The sequence below is a fragment of the Solanum pennellii genome, chromosome 9 (assembly GCF_001406875.1).
Source record: "Solanum pennellii chromosome 9, SPENNV200".
NCBI classification, from domain to species: domain Eukaryota; kingdom Viridiplantae; phylum Streptophyta; class Magnoliopsida; order Solanales; family Solanaceae; genus Solanum; species Solanum pennellii.
This window is the reverse complement of record NC_028645.1, coordinates 60,355,819-60,382,325: the sequence shown is the minus strand read 5'-3', so window position 1 is coordinate 60,382,325 and position 26,507 is coordinate 60,355,819. Positions and strand designations below refer to the sequence as shown.

At 35.9% G+C, this 26,507-nt stretch overlaps 2 protein-coding genes and 1 long non-coding RNA gene across 5 annotated transcripts; 2 read left to right on the top strand and 1 right to left on the bottom strand.

The window, feature by feature from the left end:
- The first annotated feature begins 10,333 nt into the window (after positions 1 to 10,333).
- LOC107031256 (glycine oxidase) lies at positions 10,334 to 18,241 on the top strand. 3 transcript variants are annotated; one of them, XR_001458194.2, is made up of 10 exons: positions 10,334 to 10,817; positions 11,306 to 11,455; positions 12,923 to 13,137; positions 13,279 to 13,349; positions 13,430 to 13,592; positions 14,902 to 15,091; positions 16,861 to 17,019; positions 17,123 to 17,211; positions 17,371 to 17,535; positions 17,670 to 18,241. XR_001458194.2 is itself a non-coding variant. In XM_015232559.2 (9 exons), the coding sequence occupies exons 1-9, from the start codon at positions 10,466 to 10,468 to the stop codon at positions 17,467 to 17,469; spliced, it is 1,488 nt and encodes a 495-aa protein (XP_015088045.1). In that variant the 5' UTR covers positions 10,334 to 10,465; the 3' UTR covers positions 17,470 to 18,241. The 3 variants fall into 3 exon arrangements, 1 of the variants encoding a protein (XP_015088045.1); XR_001458193.2 differs by having other exon boundaries at positions 17,609 to 18,241; XM_015232559.2 differs by having other exon boundaries at positions 17,371 to 18,241.
- Positions 18,242 to 18,619: 378 nt separating this feature from the next.
- On the bottom strand, positions 18,620 to 25,868 carry LOC107029284 (linoleate 9S-lipoxygenase 5-like). The gene is made up of 9 exons (XM_015230667.2): positions 25,428 to 25,868; positions 25,049 to 25,335; positions 24,730 to 24,964; positions 24,344 to 24,652; positions 24,169 to 24,254; positions 21,314 to 21,403; positions 20,861 to 21,159; positions 20,507 to 20,770; positions 18,620 to 19,660 (listed from the first exon to the last, which is right to left on the bottom strand). The coding sequence occupies exons 1-9, from the start codon at positions 25,618 to 25,620 to the stop codon at positions 18,892 to 18,894; spliced, it is 2,532 nt and encodes an 843-aa protein (XP_015086153.1). The 5' UTR covers positions 25,621 to 25,868; the 3' UTR covers positions 18,620 to 18,891.
- On the top strand, positions 22,455 to 25,559 carry LOC114073983. The gene is made up of 2 exons (XR_003574457.1): positions 22,455 to 22,717; positions 25,191 to 25,559. It is a non-coding gene; the product is annotated as an uncharacterized LOC114073983 (long non-coding RNA).
- Positions 25,869 to 26,507: the final 639 nt, after the last annotated feature.

Sequence of the window (26,507 nt, the reverse complement as noted above, 5' to 3'; positions counted from 1 at the left end):
AGTTGGATAAGTCTTCTTATGCATCGTAAGTTGTCTAGAAGCACAAGCTATAACCTTATCTCGCTGCTTCAACACATAACCTAGGCCAACTTTAGATGCATCACAATAGACCAAATAACCATCTGAATCCTATAGTAGCATCAAGACAGGAGTTGTAGTCAACATAGTTTTTAATTCTGCAAAACTTTTATCACAATCATCTGACCATCAAAACTTGACCATTTTTTGAGTCAACCTAGTAAATGGTGAGGCTAAAGATAAAAATCCTTCTACGAATTCTATAATAACCCTCTATCCCCAAGAAACTTCTGATATATGTAGCAAACGTAGGTCTTGGCCATTGTTTCACTGCTTCTATCTTCTGTGAATCTACTCGGATCCCCTCACTAGACACAATATGACGAAGGAAAGCAATAGATTGCAACCAGAACTCACATTTGCTAAACTTAGTGAATACTAGCAATCTTTGAGAGTCTAAAGAACAACTCTCAGATGACTCACATATTCTTCTTCATTATCTAGATTAAATGAGGATATCATCAATAAAGACAATAACAAACAAGTCCAAGTACTGCCTGAACACTTTGTTAATAAAATCCATGAAAGTTTCAGGACCATTGGTTAGTCCAAACGACATAACTACAAATTAATAATGACCAAAATGAGTTTTGAAGGCTATTTTTGGAATGTCACCATCTCTGACTCTGAGCTAATGATAACTGGATCTGACGTCTATCTATCACCCTGAATTTGGTCAAACAAGTCATCAATCTTGGGGATGGGATACTTATTCTTGATTGTGACCTTGTTCAACTGCCAATACACAATGTACATTTTGAGAGAACCGCCTTTCTTCTTCACAAACAACATTGATGCGCCCCATGGCGAAATACTAGGTCTGATGAAGCCCTTATCTAGAAGGTCTTTCAATTGTTCTTTCAATTCCTTAATCTTTGTCGGATTTATTCTGTAAGGAGGAACATAAATAGTCTAGGTATTTGGAAGGATATTTATTCAAAAGTCAATTTCCATTTCGAGAAGAACTCTGGAAGATCTTCTAGAAACTCACTGACTACTGAAACTGACTCAAAAGTTAGGGCTTAAGAGCTCCTTAACCCAAACTAGATGATAGAGAAAACCCTTAGAGATCATTTTTCTAACCTTAAGGTAAGAAATGAATCGTCCCATAGGCACTAAGATACTACCCTTTCATTCTAAGATTGGTTCGTTTGAAAACTGAAAATGAACAATCTTAATTTTATAATCAACTGAGGCATAATAGGATTGTAACCAATCCATGCCTAGAATGACATGAAAGTCTACCATTTCTAACTCTACAAAATCTGTTGAGGTGACATTCTAAGAGACTATGACAAGGCAATTTCAGTATATTCGTCTAGCTATAATTTGGACATCAATTGTAGTAGAGACTGAGAAAGGTTCCGAGAGAGTTTCTGGACTAATAGTTAATTGGACTATTATATAAGGAGTTACAAAGGAGAGAGTATCCTCTGGATCTAACAATGCATAAACATCAAGGTCAAAGACTCGTAATGTACCACTGACTATATTAGGAGAACCTTCTTGATACTGGCGAGCCTGAAGAGCATACAACCTATTCTGGCGCTGACCACCACCTGTACTAGATGAGTTACCCTGTTGAGTTGGGAAACTTGTTGGTGCTGCTGAAGTTATAGACTCATGTCTACCATTACTACCTCCTTGACCCTATCTAGAAGGACAATCCCTGAACCTGTGACCGTACTGACTGCATCTAAATCATCCTTCCTTTTCTACAAGTCACTCGCCCGGATGGATCTTACCACACTTAGAGAAAGTAAGGTCTTGGTGCCTGGAACACTTCTCTGAGACTTAGAACCTGGTGCCCTAACCTTATGATCATACCTGTTCTTTGAGGATGGAACACTAGCTGATGAAGGGGCTGGTGCTGAAAAATTCTATTGACCCTGCGAGCGATTTCCACCACATGACTTCTTTTGAGAGTAGTCATAGTTTCCAGTCCTACCTTCTTGTTCTCCTTGACCTGTTTTATAAGTTTATCACCCTCAACCTATTGAGCATGATTTATGACCGTAGAGATGTCCATATCTCCCAACAACATAGCATTTTTGCACTCCATTTTCACCACATCTAACACTCTATACAAGAAATTATTCATCTGAGCCCTGGAGTCAGCAACCATGTGAGGATCATACCTGGAGAGTTGGTTAAACTTGAGCTCATACTCTTTGACTGTCATGTTACCTTGCCTTAAGTTCATGAATTCCTGGGCCCTTGCTTCTCTCAACTCTATCACAAAAAACCTGTCCAGAAAGGTCTCACTAAAACATTCTAAGTAATAGGGGCTGCATCTATACCCATGTTCTCCTTCCACTGAGTGTACCAGATATGAGCCACATCCTTAAGTTGGTAGGATGCTAGCTTAACCCGATCATTCCCAATGACCTGCATCACCTCGAGGATCTTCTTGATCTCATCTTGTCTTGACCCGAGTCTAACCCTGGACGTGGTCGACACTTAAAAACAATTGTTGGTCCCCAAGCAAACCCTCATCCTGGCTGACGACAAGCGGAAGACTAACTTAAGCATACAAAAGCTTAAAACTGAATAAAATTAATAACTCAAAATACAAAGGTTAACTTTAAAGATTAACTCTTAATAAAATAATATATTAAACTCACCATAAAATAGGCAACTTAGGTATTTAAAATATTTAATAAAATAAATGAATACTATAGACTTCTTAACTAAAATAACTATCTAAGAAGCCTCTAACTGAAAAGGACGGAAGTCATGACAAGACCACGACCACCTAACTAAACTCAAAAGTAAATGAAATCCTCCAAAAGCAAGAAGGATCACCATAGCTAACTCAAACTCTTGGATATATCAAAGAAGCTCCTGTTGATGATCCTGAATACCTGTGTCTGCATTATGAGAAGATGCAGGTCAAATGACTCAGTACGTGGAATGTAAGCGGAAAACTAAAACATAAAACATAGGCTTGAACTTGATAAAAGGAAACATACTTACCTCTTTTCAAACTTACTCAACTCAAGGAATACTCAAAACTACTCAACTTAAAGATTAGATACTCGACTATGGATACTCAACTCAATATAAAGCAATAATACACATGCTATATATATAAATAAAAAGCTTTCTAAAACAGTAAATGCAACTTAGTTCGTTAAGAAAAATTCAATAAAAAACTCAACTTTACTTGTAGAAGAAAGTAATATAGTTTTTGTTGGAGATTCTCTAACCGACACCCATCACTATGAGCCTAAGCAATGGTACAACGTCTTATTGCACGTTGCAAGAGGATCGTTCTATACCTTGCTGTCAGTATAGAACCTGAACTACTAAGTGGATCCACCAGTCTATGCTAAAAAGCACTAAGAATTCATCTAAAAAGTATGAACCCTTCTTCTCTCCATGTTGGTTACATAGTTTATGGGGGCTTGAGTTAATATGAAATCGCGTTTTTATATCGTTGCTCAATACTATTCCCAAAATACTTAGCTCATATGTTTTAGAAAACAAATTCTTATTTGGGTTTAGGTAATTGCTCAAACTTAGCTTTAAAATCTCTCTTGGAAATCATAGTTTCCTCTTTGCTAAAACTAGCCAAAGGCTTTGTTGGAAGTCTAGCTTCCTTTCTTGCTCAATATGTGAAAACATTTGTAACTCTTAGCGAATACTTAGTTCTCTTATAACTTTTGAGAAATGAACTCAACTGTTTACTCTTTTATTAACTTGAAACATTTGATCTTAAATCAACTCTTAGAGGATACTTAGTTCCCTTATATTTCTTGAAGGAAAGACTTCCACTTTTACTCTTTACTTTAACTTGAAACGTGAGCGTTAAAATGAGGTTAAAATGTTAGTAAGACTCTTGAAACTTTAAGAAACTTTGTTTTGACTTATTTCTTAACTTCTAGACTTAACTCTTGACTTCTTTAACTTTGACCATTACTTTCCTTGAATTGATTATGAATTCAATGTTCATGATCTCATATTTATGGATGATTTCATGATATTTAACTTGGAGGGTTCATGCAAAATTATGAGCATGAACTACTCAACTCAAGGACTCAAAGACACTTGTTATCTCAAGATTGTTTGACTTATATGGTTCATGCGGAATTTTGAGCATGAACAATTAAACTCAAAGACTTTATGGATAACATGTAATAGTCCAATGATTATAAATATAAACTCAAATGGCTTAGAAACTTATTCCTCAAGACTTAGGACTTGAATATGCTACTCGTCTCAAAGGTACTCAACTAACTGGAGTTCATGCGAATGTTATGGGCATGGACGGCTCGACTCAAGGGTCAAAATATCAATAAGGAACTCATGTATACGAATCTTATCATTCCCATACTTACTTCCTCAAAACTTAGTTCAAATCAATGGTTTACCTCAGAAGATTTACTGTTGAACTCAAAAGCCTTTTTGGAGTCTACTCTTAACTCTCTCTCTCTTGAATGTGAATTATGAATTCAAGATTTTTGGTTCATGACATAGAGGATCTCATGATGACAAGGTATAGTTATGAATACATTCTCTTCATTCTCATATACTCACTTGCTCGAGTCTTGAAACAAATTACTAGAAGTTGTAGAGGACTCCACAAAAGGACTCTAATTATCAAACTTAAACCTCAACTCTACCTCAAGTTTTATTTATGAATTCAATGTCATGATCATGTTAGGAATGCTTTTAGGTGTTTAGATGTAGCTTAGAGAAGTTAGAATCTAAAAGAAGTGAAGGTGCACTTTAAACGAACTCAAACGGAGCAACCGGAGGCAAACTGGATAGGGAAGGCGACCTTGGGGCTATGGGTGGCGCGGGGCACCAGCCCCTGAAGTACAGAGAAGGGTTTGGGGTGCTCTAGCTGGTGCATCGCACTAGGCCCCAACCTAGAAAATCTGTCGAACATCCTTGCTCGTTTTCTCACCTTAACTCGCCTAAAATCAAACTTTTTCTTCCTCAATTACTTGGATTCAATTATTTAACTTAATTACACTCAAATATACTGAATACAACACTATAATTACTCAATTTCATCTCAATAAATCACCAAAACCCCAACACAACAAGATTAAGAATGAACTTCAAGAACACCTCTCAAAAAAACATCAAGAACTGTAATCCTTAAACTTTAAGAATGAAATTTCGCTGAAAAATAACATGATTGGTGTGTGGTTGAACTAAACCAACACTATAAAAGCTTACATACCTCTTAGGGATTAAACCCATGGTGAAAATCTCCAACTAAACTCAAGAACGTCGACGAATGCCTTCATCCTTTTCCTCTTTTCTCCTTTTTGTCTTCTTTTCTCTTCTTGTCTCTTCTGAACTCTCAACCAAAACTCTAGGTGTATATTAGGATTGTAAAACTGAACATAAAAGGATTATACCCCTAAAAATATTATAAAAAATGAATTAAATCTGATTGGGTAAGGAAAGGACCAAGCCCCTCACTATTTTCGGCTAACATTCCTTAACAAGACAGCCTAACTTCAAAAGATTATATCGCACTCATCAAAGTCTAAACTTAGCAAACTCGGCATCTTTGGAAAGATAATTCAAAGATCTTTACTATGGTATCTTGTAAAGCATTTAACTCATCTTGTGCTAGGAGTTATGGTCGTTTGAAGTTGACCAAAAACTCATAATTAGCTTAACTTGCAAAATTTCAGATTTTGGTATTTCCAATTTAATTCTTTTTGGAACTCAAGGTGCTAAATCTAGTGAACTGACCTTAATACTAAATAACTTTTTTAATTCCTTGGTAAAATCTCACTAACTACGAAGAATGGTTCGAGTCTTAGCTCAAACAAATTTCTGGGGTGTTACACATCCAAGAAATTTTGAGGATCCTCACCAGCTACGATCCTAAGAACTCATGCGAATTCATCCTAACAAAGTCACATACCCTAGCAACTCTTGATCTACCATTAGCAATCACAGGAGCATGAACCCGCTGATTGTTCTGGTTGGAGACTTTAAGCCAACATCTTAATGACATTCCTGAATTCAACATTGGAGACTTCCTGATCTGGTATTGGAGGAGCTGTGTTAGCATTCCTATCATTCACATTCCTGGCGTTAGCTCTACGAGGAGGCATGATCATTGAAACATAGAACGTCGAGTTAGAATGGAATCAGATCATACCTTATGCACAATAAGAGTAACAAGAAAATGAAAATTTTCCTAAAACACTTTGTAGCCTCTCTCTCATTACATGTGGTATGCACTTCAGACTCATGAAAAGGACTCTACCTAGTGCGACTTTTCAGACATCCTAGGACACTTAAACCTAGTGCTCTGATATCAAGTTTGTCACGCCCCGAGCTACCCCCGAGACGCGGACACGGGACCTAGGACCACAAGTGATCCTAAATTAACCTTGTTGGCATGATCATGAGTATACTAAAGATAATAAATTGATGCGCAAGCTAAATCATAATTAAAATGAAAAGATGGGAATACCCATATACTATAACTAAGATATATGAAAACTGATGAGTTTAATACAGAGAATATATTAATTCAATACTAAATTAAAACTAACTATGTCTGAAAATAGCCTCTAACGTACTAGAAATGCTAGAACAGGCCCAGCTAAGTCTAGCAAAACTGAAATTAAAGGACTAAAAATATTGAAAAAAACTCATGCCTATTGTCCACGGAGAATGAGGTCTCACCACTAATTCTGCTGAACTTGGAAATCGAAAATCAATCTAAGCATGATCTAGATGCTAAGAACTTGAACCTATATTACGAGAAGATATATCAAATGTATGCATCAGTACTTGAAAGGTACTAAGCATGTAGGATAGAGTAAAGCTGAAATAACATATAACTGAATAAAGAAAATAAGCAAAGATATAATCTGAATGCTGAGGTAACTGAATGCAGTGACTAATTTAGAGCACGATGAAATTGAATATTGAATATACTAATAAATGGTCAATGCAATAGAATATGATTGAACTTTTGGAGCTACTAATAACCGATAATGAAACCACATGAGGAAAATATGGAGTCCGATGTATACGTCTCATCGAGAAGACCCAATATACCCTGTCATAGGTATAGAGGCATGCTTGTGTGATCACTAAGTTGATGCCCACAGAGAGAATTTACAACTTACTTGGCTAGTAGTTCTGGTACCATTCGGGTATGTTGAACCCTAGTCCAACTCGGTATTATTCTACTCCCCATGAATTAAGTGGTTAATTGATTATGACTGAGTTTCTGTAAATACTGGATACCTCAAAATTGAACATACAAACTGAGAATGCAACAATTAATTTGGTAAAGATGCATTCAAATACTGATGCATGTATATATAAAATAATTGAAATACTTTACCTAGCATGTGCAATTTAAGAACTAAAGAAATACATAGCTAGGGTTTAGAAATTCATGCAATAAACTGAGTAATAACATGGTAACGTGATTTGGAACATACAACTAACTAATTCATGATAATCTGCTGAAGTTCTAGAAACCCTAGGTCTAATCATGATAAGGGAATCATGAATCTGACTGAAAATCTAGGGACCCAATGGCTGAAAGGAATCCACTAGAGAAATCCCACATATTTGGTGACGAATTCCATGGAGAAATCTTTAGATTTCACGGCTAGAACCGATGGAACCTTGTAGGGTTTTTGAATTAGGGTTCTTGACTTTTTTCTCCTCTCTTGCTTCTAATTTTCTATGTTTTGATTAATGATTTGACTTAGGTAAGTTCTAGTTTTGTTTCTAGGCTTAAACTGAATAAAACCTCTTGATTTAGGGTCTAAACGACGTAGCTTAGGAGCCAAACGAACAAGGAAAATACCAAAAGACCCCTGACTTAAAAGTTATCAGAATCACTAACGGAGTTGATTGTCCATAAATCGACTGATGGTTTGTACTGGTCGACAGTCGTTCACAACTGAGGACTGAAATTGACTGGCCCATCGACGGAGCAGTCTGATAGACCGTAAGTCGACTGACGGTCCGTACTAGTTGACTATCGTTCACAACTAAGGAGTGAAAGTTGGCTGGCCCATCAACGAAGCTGATTAACGGACCGTAAGTCGGCTGACAGTTCGTACTAGTCGACCATCGTTCACAACTAAGGACTAAAAGTTGGCTGGCCCATCGACAGAACTGACTAACGGTCCGTACTAGTCGACCTTTATTCGTGACTAAAGACTGAAATTTGGATGGCCCATCGACGGAGCTGATTGACGGATTGTAAGTCGACTGACGGTCCGTAGTTGGCTTCTGCTGGTGGCACCTGCAACTGCTGAAAATCTACACTTTTTATCTGTTTCGGATACGGAGTGTTACAATTTAAGATACATATTATATTTCGAAAATATTTTAATAAATAAGAATTTTTCTTAACTAATATTATGAAAAAATAATTGATTTATATATTTCAAATTAATATATTTCAATTAAATTAATCATAAAAACTAAATGTACAAGATTACTATGAACATCATGAAATGTATGTTTGGTAAAAATATTTATATTATAAATAAAATGTCATAAATTATTATAATATTTGACCAAAAGATAAGTCGAACTAAAAAAAATGACTTGCAATGTGGAGTTGCAAGTCCTAAACATATTAAACTAAAAAGATAGAAAATAAGTTCTACATTTAAAAAAAAAATTACCATAATGCTATTATGTCAAATTTCAATAGAACATAAGTTCTAAATCTAAAACAAAATTTTACCACGATACTCTTATGTCAAATTTTAATATAACATACATAATTATGATTTAAAGAAAAGACAAACGTAAGTCTACAACCTTAGCAATGAATTCTACTCTAACTTAAAAATTAGATTACTAACAAAATTATGCTAATAAAAAAAATCATGACATAAAGAATAGATAATATCAAGAATTGCATGGAATCACATGAAGTAAAAGGTTGACAATGATAATTAAGTAAATGAAATATAAATAGTAAAAAATAAAAAAAATTAACTTTTAGAAAATTTTAAAATAAATAAAAAATAGATTATTTTAAATTATTAGAAATAAATAAATAAATAAATGAAAAAGTCATCCCTCCGCTCTTTGAGAGTTGAAAAGGATAATTACAATTTACATAGCCAACCAAACACGCTAGACAATATAATTATATCAATTACATCAAAAGTAAGCCTAACCCATATCGGTGGCCCCTAGAGTTGGCACAAAGTTTCACTTAGACACCTCAAGTGGGTGATGTTCATTTTAAACCCCTCATGTACGATATTGTTGTGTCATTTTGACATTTTTCACTTACATGACATGCTGAGTGTAATACACTCAAAGTCAGCGCATTAAGAACTTTTTTTTCAAGCCAAAAAATTATTTTAAAAACACTATTCATCTTCTTAACTCTTTCTTTGTGATTATCTCATCCACCACACACCATCAACCCACCGTCGTTGTATCATTGCCATTAATCATATTAAAATCGAAGTAATTTTTAATTTTTCAGATTTGAAAATCACTACAATCTTTATCTTCTTCTCATTCTATTTCTTTTGATCCAACAGTTAAATTTTTAGCACCACAAAATAATTACTCTATTTCTTGTTCATTATTTGAATCTTCTGCACATACAAAGAATGCACAAAAAAATAATTCTTTCATTATTAGTTATAAATTCACTTTTTTAGAAGTAAAGAAGAGAAAAAAAATAGTGCTTTTATAAACTAATTTTTTTCAGTATCATTAAATTCTTTTGAAAGTGTTTCTTGAAAAGACGATAGAGTGAAAAAAAGGGTTGAGGTTGGGGCGGGTAGGGGTAAAGTGGATGGACAATCTAATGGGGGGTGGAGGAGCGGTTGGGGTTGGGATGTGTGGGGGTGGAGAAGACGTCTGGATTGGTTGGGTGAAGAAGATAAGAGTGAGTTTCTTGGAAATTAGAAGTGTTGAATTTCTTTTTGAAAAATATTTATTATGTGAGTTTCAAGTGCCATTGTTATTAGTTTAGAATTATTTTTTACATATATGACATGTGTCTTTGTTTAATTCGTCACTATGACGCGTTATCAAACAAGCGTATTGTACACACTTTATATTTTTGAATAATTATTAATAATTAAAATAATGAAAAAATGACATAAGAGAACCCAATGTAAGATATCTAAAATGAGCAAAATTTTAGTTAAAATATCTAAGTAAAGCTTGGTGCCAATTTTAAGGCGAACTGATGAATTAGGATAATGAAAAATATGTTATTATTTTTTACAAATTAAAAAGTAAGAAAATGATACATATATTTTTTAATTTCAACACTTTGTTAATATCTTCCCCTCGTTCTCTGCCGTTTCTTCTCTATCCTGGCTGTTCGGTGATGCAAGTGTTCAACGTTTGCACACTGACACTAAAAGCAATCTGAAACAGGAAATCCACAAAAATGGCAGCAATGTGCTACAAAATTTCTATAAACTCTAATATCAATACCAATGGCCTACTTTCACCTCCCCCAAACAAACTACAGTCACGTCTTTTACTCTCAAATCAAAAATTTTGTGGCCGCAGGACCCTTGCAAGTCCACCTTTTTCATTGAGACGAAGTAAAAAAAGTTGGCATGGATCACTTCGAGTTTCGAATTCGAGTCAGTCTTCGGCGTCTAACTCCTTCGATGTTGTCATAGTTGGTGCCGGAATCATTGGATTGACCATCGCACGCCACTTGCTCCTTGCCTCAGATCTCTCCGTCGCCCTAGTTGATGCTGCTGTTCCTTGCTCTGGCGCAACTGGAGCAGGTAAAAGTGTATTGAAGATCTTATACATTGGAATTAAATGGGCCAAATACTGCAAAATGGATATTGAGGATTTATATGCTGACCCAACTAGGTTTGGGATGGAGAAGTAGTAGTGGTAGTAGTTATTGTTCTATAGCCGAAGCCTACTAGTTCGGGTTCAAGGTTTAGTATGCTGTATATATTAACTTAGTATGCTATCAATCTTGAGTTTAGTCAAATTAACGAGCTATATTAGTGTACTGATTGAAGATAGATTAACCACAAAGATCAACTGAATAAGTAGGTCAATGGTCTGTCAAACACTTAAGTGGACGAGTTTATTTGTTTCTATAATAAGTACTACAGTGTTGTTGTAATTCCTTATTCTCTCACTTGAGAATTTTTGAGAACATCTCTATCTGCTGATATTCCTATTGTTCCCAGTGACTTGAGTGATTGATTGTAGATTTTCTTTATTGTTTCTCATTTGAGCTGGTTTACCATTCTAGGTCAAGGATACATATGGAAAGCACACAAATCACCCGGTACTGAGAAATGGGACTTAATGATGAGAAGCCACCAATTATGGGAGAGCCTAGCCAAGAGAATTCAACTTCAAGGGATGGATCCTTTAGAGGTACTTGGCTGGAAGAAGACAGGTGATTTATATCCTTCCTAATATCTGCTTTCAGTCATTCTACTGCCACTATCTTTAGTCAACTTACATCCACTGGGTGCTTCTTTATGACTTTAGGAATGGGCCGACCTTTATCATGTTATATGTCTTGTTTTCTGTTCTATCTTGTTTTTATGTTTGATGCCCGTGAACTGGTGGTTACCTAGAAGCTTATGCAATATAAATATAAGGAGATTATCTCGAAATCGAAGGTGGATATGATTCTGACCAATGAGGTTTTTAGCTCTACAAAGCAGCCAAAGGGGTTAGAATCGGATGGATCAATGGTGAAATATCACATTATTTTCCTGTCTTTTTAGAAAAAACATTTTCAACACTGAGGAGGTATGTTCCTCCTTAATGATATGCATACTCAATTGTAATTATTTTTCCTTTTTTTTTCTGGAAAATTCATTTCCAAATGACAAAAGGTGGTATATTTTAGAACATCAGTGACCAGTCAGGAAGATTTCAGGTTTGAGACAGTTCTGGTAAATGCCAAAGTTAAAGGAACCTCATATTTGTTGAGTCCTTCTCTTTTTGATAGACTTTTTGACAACAGAGACCCCAAACATTCTTTCAGTCTGTTTAAATTGTTAGTTTTGGATTCTTTGTGAATATTCTAGAATATGTGTAATCATAGTAGGTAGCTTAATTATTTCCTGGTGTTGATTTCCTTTCCTTTTTAGGAAATGTAATTACTTAAATCCCAATAGCTTGACTGCTTGAGGAATAATCAAGCTGAGTTTCTCTCATTTTTTTTCTCCTGTTCCATAGTTGAATTGTCCCACACTGGTTGAAGGAATGAGTAGTTGTCTCCTTATGTAGTCTTGAGAACTTTCCATCTGAAGAGCTAACTTTTCAGATTGATTGAGGCCCAAAGTCCATTTTCTTTAACATGGGAGCACCATATTAGAGCCAAACCCATCCCTGTTCTTGGTTTACCCAATGCTGGGACCCCATTAATGTCATTCACGCTTTAGTTGATAGGCCTGAAGGGTGGGGTGGGGGTGGAGGGTGGGGGGTGGGGGTTAGATCGTTGTTTCACTTTAGTTGAGGGAATAGGAAGTATATCCTTATATGCTCTTGGGAAATTCTCATTGCATGAGCAGTTTTGATGAGGTATGCCTAAGGTCTATTTTTTTTACCACTAACAATGTGGATTTTCTCCAGTGTCCATTGAAGGCAACTTTCCATTTCCCTTTTTTCAGTATACATCCCTTTTTCTGTAAAACGCAATTTAGAAAGCAATTTTTTTTGATATCTCCTCATTTAGAGGGAGGGTGTGGTGTTTTCTCTTTCTTGAGTCTTGTCCATGTGATTCCTTATACCTATTTCACGTGCACAGGCTAAGGGAAAACCTTTCTTCTGTAATTATCGTTACAATTCCACTCCATCATATTAAAGATTTTAGGGGAAACCACTGAGTGAAGTTCTTATCATCTGATAGGAAGCCTTTTAGTAAGTAAAACAACAGATGAGTCAGCAATATTAAAAAGGAGGGTGGAGGAGCTATCACAGGAGGGATTGAGAGCTGAGTTCTTGTCCTCCAATGACTTGCTATCAGAAGAACCGGAACTTGTGGTTGAGAAGGAAGGTGGGGCAGCTTTTTTCCCTGATGATTACCAATTAGACGCTCATCGTACTGTTGCATTTATTGAGAAGGTTTGTTCCCTTTCCTTCTTTGTATCTTTCTTCCTTTCTCTTCCACTTTGATTCATTCTTTAGGAATAAGCTTCCATGATATCTTACAAATCCTATATATTCTCAAATTGATAATTACTTGTTTTTTTGATCATTGTCCAGGGTAACAGGCATTTTGCTGTGGAAGGGAGATATGCTGAATTTTATCATGAACCCGCTATTGGATTAGTTAGGTTTGACAGTTTCCATATTTACTGATGTTTGAACTCTTTCTGGTCAGTATGATCACTAATAATAAATTTAATAAATTCAGACATGGAAATAGCTGCGAGGTTGGAGCTATTCAAACTTCCAAGAATACATTGCACAGTAAGAAGGCTGTTGTGATTGCAGCAGGTTGTTGGACTGGGTCTTTGATGCACGACCTGATTAAGCAACCAGATATTGACCTCGACCTTCCCATAAAGCCTCGAAAGGTTTTGGATAAGATGTAACATGCCCATTGAATTATTTACTTTGTTGCATTTGTTTGTTATCTTATTTTCTTATTGAAGATCTAATAAAGGGTTAAAAGAAAAGTAGATTTAAATATTTTTCAAAGAAAACCATATTATTTGTTGATTCTTTATAGATGCACAAGTTCTAGTCATCTATCCCATAACTACAACCAATTGGTACATCAGATGGAGGAGGGGATGCATGGAAGTGAACTAGGGTGAAATACACCCATTCACATGCTGATGCTCATATGCCACCAGCCCAAACCAGACCATTACTGTTATATCTTATTTCTTTCTTGTGGCACTCTGTCATTATTTACATTATTGTCACTATATTATTAAGAACTTCATTTTCTTCTCCTGCCGATTGGGTGAGGGTGGGGGGTTGAATTGGGAGAGTCGTGTCTGATTTGGTTCTTCATATGCATATGCTAATCTGTACTCTGTAGCCACCATTTCTTACTCGTCCCTCTCTGTTAGGGCTTCAGACCATTTCTTTAACTTCAGCTGATGCCTTGTTTTGCCTAATTTAGTTTTCAGGTCCTGGATATTAGGCAACATTAATTCATACGATATTTAAAAGTAAACATGTGAGTATTTGTGGGTATGTGACTGGATGCTCAACTGGTACTGTATGAACTACTCTTTCTTGTCAACTTTTGTTTGATCCCTGCCTCCCCCCTCCTGTGGATCAGTTTCTTGTTAATTCATATATCCATTAATTCTATGGAGGGGTTGCTACATAACCCAAGTTACAAATTAATTCTGGAAACAAAAAGGAAGAGCATGAAAAGAGAGAAGAGAAATGAAATCAAAAGTTGCTCCAAGACTTCTCATCTCAGCGCATGGAATTTGTATTCCTTTATCCCTTTAGCTGGTTATTAACTTCAAATGAGATATTGTTTTACAAGCTCAAGATAGAGACACTCAGCAGTTAGAAGAATCCAATGCTCTTAATGGTCTGTCTGTCTAAATCAGCCTTAAAAGAATCCAAGGTTCTCGATTGTGTCTGGATGTACATATTTTTCAAGAGTTCCCTTCTAAACCTATCCACCTCAAATAGGGAAGTCATTAAGTGAATATCAATATAGAAAAGGTGAAAACCAACGGCCAGAAGAGAAGCATGTAATGTATGATGGCAATTTGATTAATCTTTCTATGTATGGATCTGTCTCCTTGTCATAAACTTTTTGCTGGAAACCTTTTCTCGTGCCTACTTTTCAATAGATTCAACCTTATACATTTGATATTTACAAGTGAAGCTATATTTTGCCTCTGTAAACAGGGTCACCTGCTTGTGATAGAGAATTTCAAGTCGTTCAAGCTGAATCATGGAATTATGGAGGCAGGGTATACCAAGCATCAGTCGGCAACCCTTAAAGCTACTGCATCTGATTCAGGGCCTGTCTATAATGCACAAGATTTGTCTGTTTCAATGACGGCAACTATGGATGCATCAGGCAATCTCGTCCTTGGTAAACTATATCCTGTTGTTGAATTATGAATCCTCCTGTGTTTTACCCACAACCAGTATGTCTAACCCAATTCAGCTAGATGTGAGTAGTTCCAAGCTCCATAGTACCCTTTTCCCTCCCTTATAATACAAAGTATTAAGGAGTCGTTTTGGTGTGAGGGATACAAATAAATAGTCTTGGGATAAAAAATAGTCCAGGGATAAAATTTTGGTCTCTTATTTGGTTGTCAAGTTTGGGATAACTTATCCCACCATTTATACCATATGATGGGATAAGTTTTCTCAAAAATATGGTGGGATAACTTATCCCAGGATAGCTAACCCCGGGATGATTAATCTTGGATAACTTGTTCCCAACCAAACGACGTGCTTTTTTTATGAAGAAAAGGATTTCATTAAAGAGCATCAGGGTGATGCTAATGGCGAAAGTGTACAAAGAAAGAGAGTTTGTTCCCATACACGAGTAAGCTTCGATCAAAGAGCGAACAAGATCCCAAAAACTGTCAACACTATTAACAGGAGACAATAAGTAGCATTTAGTTTTTAGAGTATAGCTTAGAGTTGAGATCCCATCAAAGCATCTGCGATTTCTTCATTCAAGACACATCAACTTGAGGGAATGATCAATCAATTCAATTCCCAATATCTCCTCTTCTTTTTTTTTTCTTCTAATTTCTCATGGTACCAGAGCAGGCAGAGTTATTGAGATTGAATCTTACCGCCAACCATATCAAAGAGAATTTTCACGTGCTTGGTCCATGGAAAAAAATCAGGCCCGCACGTGAGGGGGCGTGTTGAGAATATAATAAAAATGTGCTCTCTCTAACAGCTTAAGCTTTAGATGAGATGGTCACACACTTCAACAATTATTATTATTATTGTTATGAAAAGTTCTGCGTATTTGTACTGACATAAACGTCCATGATAAGGTCAAATACTCCTAAAAAAGCAATAGTTTCAAAATCAACGTACTATCAAGGCTAAAACCTATTCGCATTAGTAGATATCAACTCTATGCATATTTTCCTCTGGTGTTTTCTATCTTTGGCTAATCTTACATTTGCTAAAGAGGTGGCACTTTATTTTATTTATTTGTTTTAGGTCTACAACTTGTATTTTTAACATAGATCTTTGCCTAGTTTCTCATATATTATTTGAAGGTATGGTAAATCCAACTAGGATATATCTCTTGTTGCATGTCTTGGCTAACTTCTCGGATATAATATTCATGATATCTAGAGCCGTTTAGACAACTTTCTCCAAAGTTGTTTGAAAACATATTTTCGGGGATAAGTTTGTGCAAAAGAAAACTGTGTTTGAATAGTCGTAGTTCTTTGAGGATTTGTGAGTGGAAGAAGAGCTTTTAAATGGAAATATACCTTCAAAGCTTCTCTCCATTGAAAAAGCTTTCTGAAATAACTTTCTGCTAAAACTCCTTTAAAAAGCTAAACAGATGTGCTCTCTCGGAAAAAGGATCAACCTTTAACCTGTTTAATTTTGGTAGCTGCGGGCACTTTTCCCATTGTATGGTATCTGGTAGTCCATTTATATTGAATAAAATTGTAATGGAAGGAAAAGGAAATATCCATTTTGTGCTTCCTTTTATGTCATCTTAATAACTTGCTGAAAACTTGTAATCATAATCGCATGGCTTGGCAAGCTTTCTTTCTGTTCATCTTTTTTTTAAAAAAAAAAATCTGAATCGTTGAAGGTAAGTGTGGTTTATATAAATCTTCACTCATGTCTATTCACCAAGATCTTTTCTTGCAGGGAGTAGCCGACAACTTGTTGGGTTTAACACAGAGGTAGATGAATCTGTCATCAACCACATATGGCAGCGGGTTGGAGAGTTCATACCTGCTTTAAGACATGAATCTCTTGAAGATTTGCGTCAAAGCAGAGAAGTTAGAGTAGGACTTAGACCTTACAGTAAGTGAAATCCAGAAACTTGTCTTGTAGCAATCATGTCTGAACTCCTAACATAATGCAAAGTTGCAAGCTTGCTCATGAGCTCGACTGTTTTTTGATTTAGTTCCTGACGGGAAGCCTGTCATTGGGCTTGTTCCTGGATTTTCAAACGTCTTTCTTGCTGCGGGGCATGAAGGAGAAGGACTATCACTGGTATTTTTCTCTGATCTGCTTCTGCAGATAAACTGAAAGACATCATTTTCTTATAAATATTGTCCCATTCATTTTAATTTGAAGTCAGCTGTTCTTGCTGACTTTCCGAGTTCTTATATTCTTCTAAGTTGATTTGTGGGCAATCTTTTCTCTTACCAGGCTCTCGGAACAGCTGAAATGATTGCTGATATGGTGTTGGGAAATCCTTTTAAAGTAGATGCAGCACCTTTTACTCTGCTAGGCCGGTGCTTCCACTAAATAGTGAGCCCAATGCCATGATTGAGCATAAATAAAGCCGAAATTTGAATGCCCTCCACCCTGAAGGTCACATCACATTCTTATGTTACTGCTGCATGATGTTGCATTTTGGTTATAGCTTTTCTTTCTATCATTTCAGTGCAATAACTGAATAATGGGAAGTTACAACTGTTTATATTGGCATGTGGATTTATCAACAGAGAATGTAGCAACGATAAGTTGATGAATTGGCTCTGGCATGCAGTTCACAGGTGTTGAATGAACAGAGATGTAGCTTCTATAGATAGAGACAAGCTAGAACTATTCCAGCAGGACTCATCTTCCCAGCTCTCCAACCATATGGCTCTTATGTAAAACTAAAATAGCAAAATGCTTTTGCTGTGTTTGATATCCTTATGGATTTAGTGCTTGCAATGTTTCATTTTGAGTTCTCTGTTCTAGCTCATGCATGTGCATTTGGGCTCATTTGTCTAGGAGTATTTTGCTTGTTGTTGTGTGTGTAGTGGGTTGAAGGTCGGGGGTGGGGAGCTGAATTTGTGCAATTCAGTTGGTACAGGTTGATCCAAGCTTTATGGGTCAATATCGGCAAAACCCAAGTCGACCCATCTATGAATATATTCTTAGCCCCTACCACTCAAGCCTGAGGGTTGAGCAGGTTATACTTTTGTGGGCTGATTTTGCCCCTAGATTTAGCTAAAGGCTCATCTTTTAAGCTGTCAAATCCTGTAACCCTATTCTGTATAAAGGAAAAAGAAAAATGTTCTTCATGTGATTGTGTTCTCATGGATAAAATGCTCTCAATGTTTATTTGGAGTTCAAGATTTTTTCTTCACTTAAATTTGTCAAAATAGTACTTGTTGTGTGAACTATAAGGGGTCGTTTGGTGTGAAGGATATTGCCACTTAATTTGTTGTTTGGTTGGCAAGTTCGAGATAAGTTATCCCAGGACTAATAATTAGTACTAGGATATGTTATCCCTTCCCTTGGGTGTTATAGTAATATCGGGATAACTTGTCCCGGGATAAAATGACTAAATGACAAAAATATCCGTTTAAACACTTTTTATAAATTACTTTTCACATTCATGAAGGGTAATTTTGTAAACATATGTTCTTAAGATTTATTATTTTGAATGCAACAAACCGAAAACTCAATAAAAAAATAATCTTAGCATAACTAATCTTATCATGACTAATCCCATCATAACTTATTCCATTATAACTGATCCCATCATAACTTGAATTCAAACCAAACGACTCCTGAGCATTAGGAAATTGTTAAGGCTCTTCTGTCTGTCCTTTTTTATTTTTTGTAAGTATTTACAATTGTTTATACCAGAGGCTTTCCATGGGGTATGTTGATGTTGTACTTACACTAAAGGCCTATGAGACACTCATTGATAGATTATTTTATAATAGTGATTCACATGGATATGCTATTAGGTATCCCTATAGCTGTGATACCCTGACATGATTTAACATTGGAGACCGCAGGGCGCAGAAGCTTGTATGGTATATTGGAGGGGCCCTGTCTGTTCTTAAGTTTGGGATCTGCATTTCTTTCAACTATCCTTTTATCCACTTTGTTCAGTTCCTCTGCAAATTGCTCAAATCTTTGCTTTACCCATACATCATCTATCCAATTTGGAGATTGTTGTTGACCCAAGTATACTTCATCAGATGTAGGCGCCGAGAGTACCTCTAATAGTGCCATATATAGGGTAGTTTCAGACCTGTTGGGTAACATCTTGAGGAAGAACTTATCTGGGTCATGGAGAAACTCTGCGAACTCTTTTGTCCCTTCCATCGGGATGAAATTCCGACATTTGATTGGGTGATTTAGTGGATGACCCACGTATTCATATTGTCCAAAGTTAACTGAAGCATGAAGACCTGAGGAAATCCATATAAGGGTTGTGAGAGCCTCTACTAGGTCAGAGAGAGTAGTCATTGGGTACCACCATGTTTCATTACACTTGTCTCCATGGCCAATTTTCTTAATCTCCGACCACCATTCTTGGATCTCATGGTCAGATCTCAGGGAATTATCATCCTTGTAAAAATGTAGACAATAGTCATTTACCCATCTCTTTGTTGCTACCCAAATTTCTAGTCCATCTCTACCATATGGATAATCTTCAAAGAGAAGCTGAACGCCAGCCAGGCAATCTGGGTTATGGAAAGCCATACCTCTGCGAGTTTAATCAATGTGTTATTTTGTAGTAGTAATAGTAGCTATAATGTACATCAGCAGATTTAGGGATGATGGAGAAAAATGTTTTCAATTATTTATTTTATCTAAAAAAAAAAAAGGAGGAAAATGTTATCATATTTACTTTGGGAAATCATTCTGGATCATTTTCCATGTATGTTCTAATATAGAATTAGGTGAAATATGGTACTATTATACAAGCTGGAAGATAGTGTATGAAAATGGTGTTCTCTAGTGACAATTCTGAGTATGAAAAGTTAGTAATAGTGTCTAGAAGCTGGAAGATAGTGTATGAAAATGGTGTTCTCTAGTAACAATTCTGAGTATGAAAAGTTAGTAATAGTGTCTAGTTGTTGGCCTAAAGCATGGATTTGGAGTAAGAATTAGGATACATCAAAAAAATGATGAAGGTTTAAGCTTGGGACTTCCATGTTGGAGGTCTCAAGTTCGAAACCCTTACCGGCGAAAGTAAGGGGTTTGCCTTCTGGGTCGAGCTCGTCGCACGAGGTTTGCATAGTGCGGGTTACCTCTCCTATGTGATTTGCGAGTTATTGCATAGGAGCGGGAGTTTTACCATGTGTGCACGCAAAAGGAAAGCAGTTACAGGTTTCCCTTGTCATAAGAAAGAAGTTGTGGAAAATAAGAAGATTTTCACCCATAAGTGGAAAATGTAGTTTTCTTTCTTTTGATGGAATTTTTTTTGTCGGAGAAAGCATTTTCAACAATTTGAGATGACTAACATTGAAAAATAATTTCATGAAGACACATATATTCGTATACCAAACAATTTGTTAGGTCACTCAGTTCATATCTCCTGCTAGCATACCTTTTCAGCAAGTCACCAGGGAGGCTTTGCTCATCAAATCTCCATTCCTTGTAGAGTGAAGAAGATAGTTCCATAGATACTTCACCAGAATAAAGGGTCTTCTCAATGATTCCTCCACCTTTTAAGACAGTACTTCGAGCCAATGCATTAATATGCATAGTGTCCTTGAAGTGAGGATCCAATAACCTGTGAATTGGGTGCATAACACTCAACTGCCTTCTGGTGGCAATAATGAATGGCTCTACAACGGCATGAGTTTTTAGCCTACAATTTAATATACCCATGAATAATGGAAGTAGTCAAATTTGGAAGCTCAATGACATGGCAATTGCTACGTGATTTTAGTGATTTTACCAATGGCTGATTAGCTGATGATAACCAGAATCATTCACTCCCACATGAGCTTTAGCAAACTGCCATAAGGCTGCCTCTGATCCATTGCCCCCTGGACGAAATACCCTCTGAATCTCAGTGCCACGTGAAAGCCCTGGTAAACTTAGTTCTATAGCAAGTGGCTTTAGCGTGTCATCGTCCTTTAAGAATAGTAGAGTCCTGGATGCATAGGCGCACACACCATTTTTGTTTATTTTTCCTAAAAATGGCATGAGATAGTTGTGGTGGTCCAAGATGAAAATCCTCCATTGGTTCATTGCCTGCAAAATTGAACTGAACTCTTTATGAAATTCTCAATGTTTGTTGAAGCTCTTTCCAGCAACATTCATGGATATTATCTTTTCCTCCATTGGATGATATTTCAGGGGTAAGTTCCTTCAAAATGACGGTGCAATTAGTCTAAAACGTACTTACTTCTTGAAGAGTGAGACCATCAAGGTTATGTTCTATGTGTGATCGTCTTATTGAACTCCATATTCCATTCTTGCTTCTTGGTGGAAAAGCCTGTGATGTCAAAACACATCCAACAAGATTTGAAACTTATAACACACTTTACTGCGATAGAACCCAGAGCAATTTTAAAACATAGTCAAAAGTAGTGTAAATTTGGGCTCATTTTCTCAAAGAAAATTTGTGTACGTGCACCCCAACCCCCTCATGATGGGACTCCGTTAATGGAAGGGGAAATATGAGTATGACTGGGCCAAAAGTTTTGTTAGTACAAAATTGAGTAAACTTAGATAGTACAAGGGGATTAGTCAAACACAATTTACTAATCAAATAATATACAAAACACGTCTGAAATCTTATTCTTTGGTCAATAGAATATGTGGACTCATAAATAGGTTTCTGTTTTATAATTATTCATCTAATCCTCTTATTTCTCATAAGGGAGAATACATAAAGACTCCCATAAACTACTCCATGATTTTTTTTTTTAATAAAAAACACTAAATTTTTTCGAGGTCCTATGTACCTTCTATAGTTGTTCAAAGTGGTATTTCCTTTCCGATCCATGTGGAATTTGCAGTGCTTGCACAACCGTTCACTGTGCATGAAAAGCTCCTTAATTATTGTAATTTACAATCGGAAAAGGGCTCAAAATATCCTTGAACTATTGGAAATGATACAAAAATACCCTCCGTTAACCTATTAACTCTATAATACCCTTGACGTCAATCTTTATGGCCATATAATGCCCTTATCACAAACAACTCCATTAACATATATAATTAGAGTTTTCATTTAATACATGGCAGCCTGTGATTCGTTGGAAATTTGATTAATCTAAACAAATTAAATCCCAACCCACACCTGAATCTACCTATTAATCACTCGCCCCATCTAGAATCTCCAGTTCCCCTTGCGTTTCTGTCCATAAAAGAAACATTGATTCAAGGTCAAAAAAATTGTGAATGATGAATCAAAAGATCCAAATAAGTAATACATGATTCAATTTTTTATAACAATTATGAAGAACCTGTCACTTTCTACCTCATAGATAAATTCTCCAAGAAATGCCTTAAGTATGCATAGTTGTGGAATTGATCTGGACATATTGACACTTCATTTCAGCAAATGGATATGAAATTCAACACCCAAAATATTCACAAGTCGATAATTGATTTTGGACTAAGATAGTTTGGTGCAATATAATGGACATTAAGAAAGAGGTTTCTCATGAAAATAAAGTACACAATGGTGAGAAGTTTGAAAAAGATCAAAACATATCTTGCAGGTTTGAAAAATGTTTGGTCTGCAAAGGGAAGCACCCTCAAATTGATTCTCAAAAATCTAACAAGCCACCAAGAGCAAGGAGTAAGTCTTTTGATGAAACGTCTTTTTAAACATAGAATTAGAAATTCAAAAAGTCTTAGCTATGTTCTTGAAGAATGAGAAAAATTCCCATAGCAGAAGGAAAGAGAAAATGGACCTAGTTTATAGATTTAAACTCTTTAGATAATGAGTTTTCTAGTTGGATTGGGTAGAAATTAATGGGTGGATCCATATTTAGATTTAATTTAATTTGTTTAGATTAATGGAATCTTTAACGAATCACATGCTGCCACATATTAAATGAGAACTCTAACTTTCTATGTTACCAGAGCTGTTTGTGATAAGGGTATTATAGAGCCGTAAATATTGACTCAAAGATATTATAAAGTCAATAGGTCAATGGAGGATTATTTGTATACCAATTTCAATAGTTCAAGGCCCTTTTTCGATTTACAATTTCTTATACTCTTTAACTCCTCACTCCCTTTTTCTCTTCTCCCACCGACCGCCTCCACCTACCCTAACACCAGTGTAGCACCAACAAAATCCACTCCAACTCCTTCTGGTTCTCCTCATAAGATTAACCCCCCCCCCCCAATTGCTTAGTAAAATTTATATTTTCAATGAAATCTATCAAACATGTGCTCGTTCAAATTTGACCACTTTATTTGAAATCTCAGATTTCTGATGGGAAGTAAATATATTAAGGATATGCAATCAAAATATCATCTCTTTGAAACTCCACAAACTCTTTATCTTTTCATCTCTTCTTTTGTCCTTTGCTAACTTTTTTATTTTTGTAACTTGTCAATGTTAAATCAAGACACTAGAGAAGAAAGCAAATGAAATAAATTTACAGATGACATGCTTTTCTGTCCCACAGGATCATCAACCACAATCTTATATGACATTTATTTGAGATTCATGCCATCTAAGAAATGGGAAAAAAATAATAATCAGGTTTTGGGGTAAGAAGAAATGGGGGAGTGGAGTGTGCCTCTCTTAGTGAATAAAGAAAAAAGGATGAAGAAGGAATTGGTTTGGGGGAGGACTTCTGATGTAAACAAGTAGTAGTAACTGCTTAGGGAGGTGTCTTGAAAGAAGAAGATGGATTCAGGGGGATATGAAAAAAGGGGTCTTTTTTTCACTTTTATTTTAATTGGTTGGATGATAACATGAAATGGAGAGCTGAGTTTACTTGTTTGGGACTGAGGCGGAGTTGTTCTTGTTTGCTTCAGTATACCAAAAATCTGGTTGTCTCGTTTTATTGTGGTAATACGTTTATTTCGAACAAGTCCGGGGATTGGTTTTTTTTTTTGGGGGTGGGTAGTCGGTGCATATATAGGAGGTACCGTTGCAAAGCTTAGATGTTCTTTTGAATATGAGACTAGCTTAGAGAGATCGATCTTTATGTGTTCTCCCTTCTCATAAAATTCTTCACTATCGTCATGAGAAAGCACTTCTCTTGAGAGGTAAAAACTCATCATATATACCTGCAAACACTGAATTACAGCTGCATTGATTCCTGCAAGCATCTGGCGCCCAAACTCCTTATCATCCTTCCACACCAATTCGTTCCCTGTGCATGAAATTATCCAAGACATGAAACAAAACTTGTCTTGGAGAAGGAAGGTTCAAGAACCTTTATATTCATAAAACCAGCATCACCTGCAAATAACTGAGGCATTGGGAACTTTGCAGTATAATCTTTGATTCCTTGTCCAATCTCCTTCAAAATCTCTTTTGGTAGATGATCTTCCAATTTTTTTACCATCCATTCTTCCACCCCTTGGCTTTTCTTCCCCGAAAATAGCTCTTTGATCTTGTTGAATGACTTGAGTTGGTTGGTTTGAGAACCAAGAAAGTGCAAAGTTGCCTGGATCACTTTCTTCGCAAACTCTGATTGTTTCTGGGGGCTAAATCTTTCATCCGGAGGGATGCAGGTAGACATCTTGAACATCACCTCCTTCACATTTTCTGTTTGAAGAGTAATAAGGTTCGTATGATTTCTGTGACCAGAAAAAAGTTATATTAGAAGGGAGAAAATTTCTTGCCTGAGTGAATATGTGGTTCACCAGTTTTTCCTCTCCTTGGATATGGATAGTGAATTGAACCTCCTAAAATAGGTCCTTCCCCTCTCTGAGGATCACCGAGATCATTATAGAAATCATAGCCATAAGCCCGATGCCATTCTCTAATTCTCCCTTCAATTCCATCTCCTCTCAATGTGTCAAGTTCTTGTTTCCTCAGTTGCAGCAGACCATTTGGTGTTTGGCTTGGAAGATAACACTAAAAATCATAAGATGATCAAAGACACTAGCTACATATCTGTTGCTGAAAGATACTACATTTTACGAGAAATGGTTTACTCACAGTATTTGAGAAGAAAATCCTTTCCTTTTGCATTAAATGATTGGGATATATCCAAGAATTGCATTCAAAATGAACTATTTGTTTGAATTCAACTTGGAGAGACAGTGATTGAAGAAAAAACTTGTCTTTGTGTTGGTTCCAGATGACAAAAGCTCCTGGAAATCCAAAATCTCGGTCAGCCTCAAATGTCAATGCATACTTAATACATGTGATGCCATTAAGCTTGTTCTGGATACGTTTCCCATGATTCAGGTACACTCCTTGACGCAGCTTTCCTTTCCCCGTACCTATCCAAATGGAAGAAGGAACAGAAGCAAGTCTATTGTAAGTGATAGCAAAAACTAGTTGTCATAGTTATACATATATCAAGTTAGCTCACATGAGTCATTGAGACTATATAATTGAATACAAATAGGTTTTGCAAGGCCTGATTTTGCATGAGTATGTTGTATAATGATTTCTCCTTTAATGGACTCCACATGTTTCGTGCTTTCAGACAGTTGAGCCTTGACACTTCCTTGAAAGTTATTCAAACAATCAATCATCCTTGAACGTTGTCTCGTATGTACCATGGCTGGTGTCCAAATAGTATCTGAAATTTTCTGATCTTCCACTTTATAAATGATATATAGAGAAAGGTAATGTGAGGAGATGAATTTACATGATGAAGAAAGATAGTCATAGCTTGAGTTTTTAGCATAGCATCAGATTCATTGCCTTGCTTTGAGGTTTTCTTGCTAGTACTCCACCAGATTCTTATATGCTAAAGCACTAAAGCTTTATGCCTTTGAGTCCTTACAAGTTCCCATTTCTATGGGTTCAACATATAATATAATATATATACATTTCAAAAAATAATTTAACTAGTCTAGTGTTAAAGAATTTATAGGCCTCTACATATAAGGGATTGTGGGGATAGAATGAGTACAACAGGATAGAATATATTTCATGTTTAAGTATTTATAGGTACTATTGTTATTTCAAAATTAAATCTTTACTATTTTTATCACAAGAAATGTAAAATAAAGTATTCAAAATCAGTTTCTATTCTTAACGTGACTAAATTTGCCCGCCTGCGGATTTTAATATTCAAGGATATTTTAATTTAAAATTACTAATATGAATTGTTATAGAGGAACAAAAGTGTATGTATAAGCATATATAATTATTATTTTATATCTATGCATCACACAAATTTTATCCTAATCTATGTGCAATGAGAATATATTCTTCAAAGACATCAAACATTATTCTAACAAGTTCTCTTTCTCCAAGTATAAAGATTAATAGCATATGAGATGTGTGTTACATTGAAATTTATGCTAATTAATTAAATTTTAAATTCGCAGATCAATCTTATACCTAGTATTAAAAATATTAACTTTACTTTTAAGCAGAAATCTAAATATAATTTACAAAGTATGCGACAACCTCTTTAGCATATTCCTCTCTCCTTCAA

Excerpts from the sequence above, each read along its gene's own strand:
- LOC107029284 (XM_015230667.2), bottom strand. The coding sequence starts at position 25,620 with ATGGTACATACGAGACAACGTTCAAGGATGATTGATTGTTTGAATAAC. Across the intron at positions 25,336-25,427 it reads ATATAGTCTCAATGACTCAT|GTACGGGGAAAGGAAAGCTG; the intron begins GTGAGCTAACTT and ends CCATTTGGATAG. Across the intron at positions 20,771-20,860 it reads CATCAGCTAATCAGCCATTG|GCTAAAAACTCATGCCGTTG; the intron begins GTAAAATCACTA and ends ATTAAATTGTAG.
- LOC107031256 (XM_015232559.2), top strand. The coding sequence starts at position 10,466 with ATGGCAGCAATGTGCTACAAAATTTCTATAAACTCTAATATCAATACC. Across the intron at positions 11,456-12,922 it reads ACTTGGCTGGAAGAAGACAG|GAAGCCTTTTAGTAAGTAAA; the intron begins GTGATTTATATC and ends ATCATCTGATAG. Across the intron at positions 13,593-14,901 it reads TTCCCATAAAGCCTCGAAAG|GGTCACCTGCTTGTGATAGA; the intron begins GTTTTGGATAAG and ends CTCTGTAAACAG.